This window comes from Tachysurus vachellii, chromosome 5, assembly GCF_030014155.1.
Source record: "Tachysurus vachellii isolate PV-2020 chromosome 5, HZAU_Pvac_v1, whole genome shotgun sequence".
NCBI lineage: Eukaryota > Metazoa > Chordata > Actinopteri > Siluriformes > Bagridae > Tachysurus > Tachysurus vachellii.
Window position 1 is genome coordinate 15,585,503 of NC_083464.1, and position 11,942 is coordinate 15,597,444.

At 34.2% G+C, this 11,942-nt stretch overlaps 1 protein-coding gene across 4 annotated transcripts in view; it reads left to right on the forward strand.

Moving 5' to 3' along the window:
* The window catches only part of thrap3a (thyroid hormone receptor associated protein 3a), a 34,939-nt gene that overhangs the window by 12,308 nt on the left and 10,689 nt on the right, over positions 1–11,942 (forward strand). The window contains exons 1-2 of one of the 4 annotated variants that reach the window (XR_009648445.1): positions 6,784–7,048; positions 11,519–11,674. Coding sequence is in view for 3 of the 4 variants with exons in the window: in XM_060869975.1 (XP_060725958.1) it covers positions 11,547–11,674 (128 nt within the window). In the remaining variant the exon portion in view is untranslated. Of the gene's footprint in view, positions 1–6,783; positions 7,049–11,518; positions 11,675–11,942 lie in introns of those variants that run through there. The other 3 variants (XM_060869976.1, XM_060869974.1, XM_060869975.1) reach the window with 3 other exon arrangements.

Below are 11,942 nucleotides of genomic sequence, written 5' to 3' on the forward strand. Positions count from 1 at the left end.
CTTATTTAAATAACAGACCACATACTCGCTGCTATGGGATTGAGGAACAGGTTTATTTTGCAGCTTATTGAGATAGACTCTTATCTGGGGAGTAGAGAGCAGCTGCCGTCCTCACTCATTAATCCTTTGCTTTGAGCACCTATCGCTCTCTGAGAGTTCCCACTGGAGAGGGGGCAGCTGTGATGCATACCTTGCCTACAGGCACGTACATCACTGTTCCAAGCATGCTGCTTGTTTATGTAGGAAAACAAGCTATGAAAATTTCACATATCACAATAATGATCTCAATAATAATATCTGTCTTATTCCACAGTGCAGATAAGATTCACAGAAAATAAATATTTGTGGCATTCTTTCCTGTCTGACAGGTGGAGCCTGAAGTCTGAGTCTGAATACTTTTTGTGATTTTTCAATGTTATCCCTAAATGCCATCCCTGAGAAATGGCAATTTCTGCCTTAGCTGTATCATGTCCAAACTAGTACTGACTGAAAGAGAAAAAAAGAGTGATATTTAACCACATGCATGAAAGAACCTGAACAACACACCAGAGATCATTTCATGGAAGCTAATCATTAGCCAATTCTTATCTCTGCTAGCTTCCTACATAGCATAGTTTCATGTGATTGAATTCTCCACCTGATTTCTGTAAAGCTGCTTTGAGTTAATGTCTAATGTTAAATGTGACAATCAAAGCAAATTGAGTTGCAAAAAAACATGCGTTTCTGTCTTGTCAAACTACAAGCTACCCATGATTTAAAATATATAAGCTATAGCTAAATGATCATCTTGATAATGCTGCTTGGTACTCTAAATGTAACCAACTACACTGAAGGTACCCTATATGGCTAAAGGTTTGCAGACACCTTACCAACACATCCATATGTTAACCTTCCCCAGAAGCAAAGACTTGTTTAGACTGTTTTAGTATGCAATAGCATTACAATTTTCCTACACTGGAACTAATAGTTTCAAACATGTTCAGCATAAAATACCTCTAGGTACAAAGTGAGGTCCATGAAGACATGGTTTGCGAAGGATGGCATTGGAATAATTTGAGTGGTCTACACAGAACCCTGACCACAACTCCTCTGAACTCTATTGGCATGGATTGTACAAAGCCAACTGAAATGTTCCAAAATGTAGTGGAAAGCCTTCCCAGAAGAGTGGACATAATTATAATAGCAAAGGAAGACTAAATCTGGAATGGTTGTTCAAACATCACATATGAGTGTGATGGTCAGGTGTCCAAAAACTTTTATAGTGTAACTCTTAATATGAAGGCTATCAAAACTCTGCTTCTTAATATGAAGGTTATCAAAACTCAGCTTCTTAATACAAAAGTTGCTGTTAAACAACACACAAGTGAGAAATACAGAGAGAACTCACTCCTTTACTCTTCAGTTAGTTTCTGAAAATGTCTGTTTACTCGTATCATTACCTGGTGAAAATGTAGCTATTAACTAAAAAGATACACTTGATGGCAGTTCTGTTAGTAGCTAGTCTTTCCTCCATGTTGGATATCAGTTTGTATGGTTGTTTAAGTGGATGTACCCAAACCTATGCATACCAATGCAATGCATTTAATGAAAGGCTACAAATAAGAAAAGACAAGATAAAAGTTTAGAATCTTTCCAAAAAATTTTATCATGATGTTTCTCTGTTGTGTTGCTTTTGTTTTGTTTTCTTAAGTATTATACTCTGGTCATGATTTGTGTTCATTTGTCATCGGTATTTGTTCTAGTGATAACACCAGGTGTTGTTGTTTCCTGCTGACATGAATTATGACCTAATCAGCAATTTAAAACTGCAGTTGTGGCCAGTTCGCCCCAACTCTCTCAACTTTCCTAACTGCCTCTCTCATGCTCCCATCCACATGGGATTGCATTCATTCAATATTTATGGTATAAGTGCAATTTTAACGGAATGTCTTTTTTCACAGAAATGCTATAGATATTTTTATATCAGAAAGGCATTTAACAAGGCCTCTGATGCAAAGGCTGCTTTTTAGCAGTAACTCCACCTCACCCAGCTGCTTGGAGTAGGTTTCATGGAGAGGTTTTATGAGTATCCCACACTGCATTATATGAAGAGTCTATTTAGGTCTGGATAGTTGGCAAGGACCTGTAAGTAAGGGATTAGAAACTAAAGTTAGCCAAGGCCAAAGAGTAGCTAGAAGAGAGTTTTCTAAACAGAGCAGGAACTGCAAGAAATTTTTTAAATTAATTTGTAGTATGATAAAAGAATATATATATATATATATTATATCCTTTTCATTATTTTCAACAATTTCCTTATGTTAAACCTGTAACCTTTACATATTTTGTAATATATGCAAATTTGCCATTAAGCAACATGTAACCACACAACAGCATCTAATTACAAACAGTGAGTCAAAGTTTCATTACGGAAACACTCGAGAATTTGTATCTTCTGACAGGCTTTTCCACTCTCATTATTTTCCTGTGAGGTCAAACTTCACACTGGCTACTACTCAAAATATTCTAACCAGAATGCCAAAACAAAACCTTATCAGAGAAACCTGCATTCTCAAGTTTGAGTCAAAGCCCTGTTGCTAATATCATTTCCCCTGTTCAAACTGATGAGTCACTGAGACCACACCAGTACTGCTAAATGTACACACCAAACTTCCTGGTGCCATACGTATTAATTATATATTGACAGGTGAGCACAAAACAGGCGGGATATTACAGGTCTATACTACTGTAATATATATATATATATATATATATATATATATATATATATATATATATATATATATATATAAACACTGTTTTGAAAATATTGTACAAATATATATATATATATATATATATATATATATATATATATATATATATATATATATATATATATATATATATATATATATTTACAGGTTCACCTGTTTAGCATTAGTTTAGAGTATAATACAGTATATTAACCTTTAAATATTTTGACAGTCCAGTGCAATGCTGCTAAAGATACTTGACAGTCACTTTGTTTAAAAGCATTTCGCAGATACACTGAGAATGTGTTGTGTGTGGAGTAATATGCATTAGTGTTTAAGTCAAATTGAGTACGGCGGTGAGTGGTGCATGCTGTATATGTAAGAGCTTTGTTGTTCTCACATGATTGAATATGAGCTACACCCAGGAAGCAAACAGATATTCTAAAATTAGAAGTGTCCTTGGGGTTAGTGAACAATTTGAATATATGTCAAACTTTTCTGAAAGGCTAAGAACGTTTTAGTCTATATTATTGCAATGCTTTTCATATGGCCTACAGTTATAAGACCCAGCATGTAGTAGAACACATAACATTTTCTAATGAGTCTAAAATGCCGTTTCCTGTATATTGACATTACAACATCAAGCCAATTTGTTCAACTATATTATACTATACACCAAATATTATACTGTTATTTCAAACATTTTATTTAATGTAATTATCACACTTAAAAAAATACATTTCAAACATTTTCACTTATTCTTTGTCGCCCACAGCAATGAAACAGTGTGGCTGAAAAAAGGTCATGATATGGGCATGATATGTAATGCCTTTAGTCAACATTGGTGTATGATGGTTCTAATTAAAGTCTGACAACAGCCTTTAGACAGTGGCACCTTCTTGGGTTCCACTCACTATCCCAGTCAGTGCTGACACAAACAGGTACTGGTGACGTCTATGACATGGAAACATATTGAAGTTGGAAATACACTGGCAAGAACAGCTTTGTGAAGCCGTTCTGTTGTGAGCATTTGTTAGCTCCACAAACTTTGTTTTCTTAAACCAGCGCCGTTTGCATTAATTGCACCCTGCCAGAAATGTAAATGAGAAGTTAAACTTATGCAAAAAACACATCATGCATGTACTACAAAATATGCTTTAATGCCATACATAATGAATCTAGCTATCATTCAAGGCTTTATCCCAAAATCAATAAAAAAAGATTATTAGATTAATACATTAAATCACAAGACAACTATCAACTAATTAATAATTTCAAAATTCAGTTCAATTTATTTGTATATCGCTTTTAACAAGTAACATTGTCTCAAAGCAGCTTTACAGAAGTATAGAAATAGTATTAAAAATTATTTAAAGTTTAAAATAAAGTTACTATATATCTCTAACATCTAACCCTATCCCTAATAAGCAAGTCGGAGGTCTCATATCAACTCCCTGAGAAACCTTGAGAGGAGGAACCAGGCTCAGAAGGGAACCCATCCTCATTTGGGTGACACTGGACAGTAAATGTAAATATAAGAAATGTCTGTTCTACAACAGTTTATAATAGTGCAACCAAGAGCTCTTGAGGAACTAATAGGTCAGTGCAAATTCTGAGTTCACCACAAACCCAACACTAATTCCTTCCTCTTCAAATGATTGTTGATAAAGACCATACAAAAACTAAAGCTAAACAAAAATGATGTGACCATTTTTTTGCATGTATGAATATGATATTTAAACTCATGTACCTTTGATTAACAGAGCATCGCATTCTTGCTAAGCAATTTGAATATTGTTGTTATTTTTACACACCCATATTTGCATCTCAAAATGCAGAATTTGACAAAATCCTATAATATACTGTACATATCTTAATCACATTTGTAGGCTTAAACTCATTAAGATAATTGTAGTAATCAGTTATCAGTCTAACCAGTCACTCTCTACAAATCTACATTTTTTACTGTTGTCCTGCATTGAACTCTTCTGCTCCTTGCTGATACTGTTTAAGTTGGGTGTCTGCCATTTTGACTCAGGGTTAGTATCCCTTTGTGCTCTATGATGATTCACATTTGAATTCACATTTCTGTGTTGCAAAATGTAAATCCATCGAGATTATTTTATTTTCACAGTCAGCTCTTTCAAGCAGCTTTTCAGACATCTGCTTTGAATGTTCAAAAAAGGGAAAAGGTCGAATGAATGCTATGCTCATGAAAGTATATTTAGAGCAACAAACAGTAATTACTAGTCACAAACTAAAATTTAGCTCATCTTTATAAAGAGGAGCCTGGACTGGTTTGACTTGCTGTGTTAAACAAAAACAAACCTATAAACAATGTGATGTAACTATATCTGACTTTTGCTATAACAAATAAATATTTGAAACATTTTATGCTTTAGCTCAGTCATTCCTTTCCATTGACATTGTGCAGATATAAGTGCAATAACTTTTACAATTTTTGAGCATAAAAGTATTTTCTTAGCAGCTTTACAGTGATTACAATGCAGATACAGATAAGGCACTAGACAGACAGACAGACAGACAGACAGACAGACAGACAGACAGACAGACAGATAGATATTATCCATGTCAGTGTTCCATGTCAGTGTATTAGGCCATAACAGCCAAAGGTAGAATTATCTGAAGTATAATTTTGTGCTAAGGTTCCATTGAAACCAACACCAACAACAAAAGCAAAAACTATGCCAGTATGAGCTCTTTAATAGACTAGTATTTTATCTTTTATTGAATAACGACCAATCATGTATAACATTTAGCAACTACAATAAAGGGAATTGTATATATCTAGAAAGTTTAATAACACCTGTTGAGATAGCAGTATAAATGTCTACATATGTATAAATGTACACTATTTTGACTTTAAATCATTTAATTTGCATATTCAAACATCAGACCCCGAGTTGCAAGCAATTTACATAATGTAATTTACACCAGTCATGTCACCAACATGCTCATGATCCATTAGTGAAAAGTATTGTTTAATGCAGTTTAAAAAAAAGTATTCTTTCTTAATGGGTATAGTCCCACAGTCAGAGTCATATATTCACAATAAGTTATCTAGTTATCTATTTCTATATTGAAAATAACTGAAAAGGTATCATGTTATATATTGTATACATTGAAAAACTCCCCGAGTAGGTATTAGGATGAAACCTTTAGATGAACCAGAGTAAAATAGACCAGAGTCCATCCTCAACTGGATGACACAGGATAGTGTGATTATAAAATAATTTCCCATTTATAACTATATACTGTATGTTCAGAAAGTGCAATTGTGAAACTATGATGTATTAGTTTTTACATGAAGTCTATCTTGTTGAAGTTTACAATTGCTCACTGATTTGAGTACAATTGCAGTCCAAAGCCACGTTCATGGTTTCTAAGTGCTACTATCCACAGTGATCCTATGTATCTCTAGGCTGTCCATATGGAGCCAACCTCAGCTGCAGAAAGTGGCCTCCAAGTGATGAGTGCACCATGTAGAAGTATTACATCATGATTGATCAGATACATCCAGAGAGCAGAGTGGGTCAGGATGAGTTACTGGTCTCTTTACTGGCATTACTGGTATTTTACAGATTGTATTATAGGACTTTCTTTCAAGTCTGGACATATTAACATTTCACCTACAATTCAGTACCCTTTTATTTTTAATATCCTTATATAATACAAAATAGAATTTAGTGTTCAATATAAACGAATTGAGCAAGTGTTAAGAGACAGAGAAGCTGTTAGCTAAGTGCTTGGACCCCTTCCTTCACCCAGATTACTGGACTGAATAGTATTTTAAATAAAAAAAGTACACCACCTGTGGTAAGGCATGATCTGTTTGCGTAGTAGCTTGGATTATTATTGACTCGTTTTAGTTTGAGATTTGAGAGCCGACCTCAGGAGCATGTTTTCTCTGACCGGCAGAGAAAGAGGAGGAGGAGTAGGAGGAGCAGGAGGAAGAGGAGGAGCAGAAGGAGGAGGAGGAGCAGGAGGAGGACAACTGAACATGTGTTGCGCCTGGGCACAATTCTGTACTTATGCTTCAGTCTTGGATCAAAGCACCTGTCAAGCGACGTTACTATTCTTCATAACCCTGAACTTTAAACTGCTGAAGGAGGATAATAGGATGTTTCAGAATTAGACATTTCGCTTTATTATTATTATTATTATTATTATTATTATTATTATTATTATTATTATTATTATTATTATTAACAAGCGAGATCGAGGTCTTTGAATGAAAGATAAGCAAAGAAAACTGTAGCCTTTCAAAGAACACCCGGTATCTGGATATAAAGTCGGTAAGTGTTTAATAATCCTTGATGTTTGTAATAACAGACCTTACTTACGACTTTTTTTTTAATCAAGTTGAACTTTTAAGGTTAGTAAGTTACTTTGATCAGCAATGGAATGTTACCAACAACATAAAATTCATCCAGCTGTTATCAGGGTTTAAGAGTGAAATTTTATTTGGTGTGTAATGTTTATGATTCATTTTGAAAGGAAGCAAATCTTCTGGTATTGAAAGTATGAGGCTTCTGTCTTAATGAATCATTATTTACATGTGTATGCTGATTAAGTACACCATATATTCTGCTCATATAAATAAACATGCCGACATAGTTAGGTCAAATGCTATGTACAGTATCTTTGTGTTTATTTTATTATTATGAGTAGGTTAAAACACTACTAGTATAAATCACAAATTCATACAAGCAACAATACCGATAAAGGAATATTGTCTTTTTGTAGAAAACTAGCTTTTATGGATACGTTCATGGAAAAAGGTTCTAATCTGCATATTTCCTTGTTCCTAATGTGGTATCATTACCTTTTATCAGATGATTTTTAAAGATGATCAGTTAGGTATAATAGCATTTTTGTGAGGAGTAATGCTTTAAAGGTACGCTATATGCAACTTTTTATCTTAAAGATATCTGCTAAAGACTCAAAAGATGTACATTCAATGGTATCATCCCAGCAACAAGGGAAGATTTGATTAATAAGTGTAGAAAGTGTATTAGTTTTATTATTGAGAGCACATGATCAGATTGAGGAGGCACTGTAAAAATAAAAGTTAGTGAATATAGTGGGTGATGTTCTGTGGTAAAAGAAGAGTTTACTTTTTATCTGCATAATATCTGTATAAAAACCTCACAAATATGTTATTATTATGGGATTGTGGATTGTTAATTAACCCTCTTTGGTGAGTTTACGGAGTGTTGTGACTGGGTGTTTTCTTTGGTGTTTAACTATCTGTATCTGCTTGAACATGAAGCTTGGGTTTAACAACAAAAAGTGATGTAAATGCCAGTATAAGTTAACATTTGACTTGGTGGAATATGGGGGCATGTACTGTAGTAGATGGAGTAATCTCCTGACAGCTCATCTGTAGCCTACCTCAACTTTCTGTAAGACTTTAAGAACTGTAAGACTGTAAGAACAATCATCACCTGTTGTTCACTCTATTTTAGATAGTTTGAAATTCAGTCCAGCTGGTACCCAAGTTTATACTTTAAAATAGCTTGCTGAAAAAAATCTGTGATAATAATACAAAGAAAAACTGCATTAAATATTAGCATTAGGATCCTGATTAGAAAATTTGAAAAATTAGAAAATTGAAATTTAGAATCACAAGAACAGCTTGTTTACAGTATGATGGAGAAACACAAAACTTCACAATCCAACTCACACTGCTCCTTTATAAGGTATACTAAAGGTTTATTTTTAAACATATACATTGAAAGATTCAGCATAATTAGTATATCATTTTACAGATTCATGTTTTATATCATTTTATATAAGCTTGATATTGAAAACATAGCCGATCTTGGAGATGAACACAGGTTTAAACAGATAACCATAAGCTCTAGAAGACTAGCTGCTCTTGGGTCTGATATTGCTTCTCTTACTCTGTATTACTCTCCACTATTACTGTCAACCATCACAATATTAATGTGAAGATAATTAAATATCATGCCTAATACTTACTTATTGTACGTCACTGTTACTCTTTTGGCTGTCTATGAATAATGCCAATCATCTGTTGTAAAATTGTATTTACAAACCTACACATTTAATGTATACGTAATCATTCATAATCTATGTTTGTCTATTTTAGGACTTTTCTATTCTAACTGGCCATCTATTCCTTGCAATTCATACAATGAATAATGTTTGACTTCAACAAGAGGTTGCTTTTTTAATCAGTTACCTTTGCCTTAGAAAAGAATAGCTGATACCCCGTTTGTCTCTCATAGATAGCAAATGTGACTTTAGCTGCCTATGTGATATCCCTGGTCTTAGTGATAGAACAGTTGATTGAGTGGTGGATTCTAAGTGCTGCCATATCGGGTTGCTTCACAATTGTTTGCATCAACGTAAACCCCCACAATTGAACAGGTGATGAGGCTTAAGCTGCAGTTGCCATTTTCAGGAGGCATTTGTTTGCATGTGCATGTGTGTGTGTTTTAGAGATAGAGATCAAGAATGTGAAGGACATGGGGAGGAGGTTGTGTGGGTTTTTTATTTGTAGCAAATGCACCAGGATATTTTGAGATTTTTTTGAACAGTATACACCAAATCATGTTCATGTAGCACATTTTCTGTTGGAACCAACTGCTATTTACTAATCTGCTTTGAAAAGCCTCATTGTTTCTCTCCTCCCTAGATTATGCAGTTGATCTTCTTCAGGAAATTAAAATTAGAAACCAGTCATACTTTTGCATGTTTGCATCAACCAGCCATGTTATTAAGAGTTTTCACTTACAGATATCTTGTGTTTTGCTAATGTGAAGAAATATATCATACTATTAGCTAACTAAAACATTTATAATTTACTCCATACTGTTAAACATATTGTCAGACTTAGCCTCCTTTCACATGCTAATATGCAAAAGCCATACCCACACCAAAGCTGGTAATTTTCCATTAACAGCATTGTTACAGTGACTTTTATTCCTCTTATACAGCAGCAGTATACCAGTGCTAATATCTTTTTAAAAAATGTCAAATTTTTCTTATATAGATATAATGTTTTGGTACATCCACAAAACATGTCACTCTGTTATCACATTGTAGATGTACCAGTCTACAAAAAGAATGCTGCTAATGTTAAAGAGAAAATGTACATCCTGCTGTTCAGAAAACTTAAAGTAATAGCTTTGCCTCTGACTTTTACAAAGCACTGTCAATATTGTGAATATTATCACATTAATTGGATTTGAAATACATCTGACACTACTGTCAGAAGAATTGATTAGTGCTGTGACATAAATTTAATGAAATTCTAATCTTCCTGTGTGAATCTTCCTGTCTTTTACAGGTATGTCTTTGACATTAGTAGTTGTGATTATTTAAAGCTACTGCTCCTAATTTGATTAAGTCTTCACCTATAACTGCAACCGTTAAAGATTTTTACAGCTTACAAAGGGCTCTTTTACTCTTGACAAACATCTTGCAGCTACATAAATCAGCAGTTGAAGCAAACTTTACATTCATATAGATCTCAATTTTTCTCAACTCCACCTCTTTTATGTCAATTCTAACATTTATGCAAATCAATTCTATATCAGATTTTCAGTGGATTAAAAGTTTACATACATTTAATATTTGGTGTCAATGCTTTCTGATTGCATTTTAAGTAACCACATTGGAGGTACACTTAGGATCTTTGCAGGAAGATGAAAAAGAAAAGGCTTCAACTTTCTTGAGGTTTTCAAGAAAACCTCAAGGAAACTTTTCACATAATGTCAACTATTTTCTTAAGTGTGCAATCCCTTTTCCACCAAACACCACCACGAGACCCTCCAAACAGAATGCTGATCATTATATCCACACAGTTAAATTTTTGTTTCAGAGAAGTCAAGGTCTTCATCCTGGTGAACATTTCAAATGTCAGTCTCATATTTTTTTAATGCTGGTCTTAGAATTGAGGCTACTTTCTTGCATGAAATCCTTTCAATCCATGGTGTTATTGTACTCTTTTAATAGTGAATGAACATTCTTTGGTAATTGATGCCTCCAACCTCTTCACAAGATTCGTTATTGTGTGTAGACTTGGGGTTTTATATTTGCATTTAAGTTTGTACAGATGTTCAGGGTACCTTCAGTTGATCAGAAATTGCTGAGATGCTTGGTTTTTTTCATAGTATTAAGTGGAAATGGCATCTGCCACAGGCTCACTCCCAAATAATTCCTATTTCTTACATCTGGCTAGTTAGAAGCTTCTGAATGACATAATATCAATTTCGGAAATGACAGACAGCTTAATGCATGTAAACATTTGACTAAAACGCATTAATAAACAATATTTTTTAACTAATTAACTATCTAAAAAAACTCAATATGAATGGACTTATTAGGGTATTTATGAATTATTATTATAAGGAATTATAGTGATTATAGTAATAACAGTTTCCTGCTTTGTTAGGGGTCCAAATAATCTTGTATGTTATTGAAAATTAACTGCCGGGTCACAATGTTCTCACAAATCTTACAAATCAAACTACATTAATTTAGATTTAAATATATGGAAATTGCTTCCCCAGTATTAGATTTCCATCTTTGCATTTATCAGAAGTATCTATATATTTATATTTATTTATGTATTTAGAAAAGTATCCTAATGCTTTAGTATCATGGCTATCATCTCATGTACTGTGTCTCAAGGATACAATCTGTTTCCTTTAAACCTTTATTTAATCAAAATCTTTTAACTCAGTATCAGTATGTGGTTTTCAGTGACTGGTTTCTGCTCTATTCTGTAACAGGAACCTGTAAGCAAGCTCTCCATCAGTGATGTCTAAGACACCTAGATCTTCCTCCAGAACTCACTCGAGATCAGCTTCCAGGTCGAGATCACGTTCTGACTCCCGCTCCAGGTCTCGAAGCAGCTCACAGTCTCGGTCGAGGAAGCACCGCTATGGGTAACTTCCTGCTCAAAAACATACCAACAGGCTTGTGCTTAGAGATTGTGGATCTTATAAATTGTTGTGCAAAAATACCCATGCAGATGGTCCTTAATTTTGGGTTTAAAGTGAGCAGATGAAGGAGGTATTACAGAGCTATGTGGTAGCCTAGTGGTTCAGGTGTTGGACTACCAATCAGAAGGCTGTGAGTGTAAATCCCAGGTCCAACAAGGTGCCACTGCTGGTCCCAGGAGCAAGGCACTTAGCCATCCAGTGCTCAGTTCTA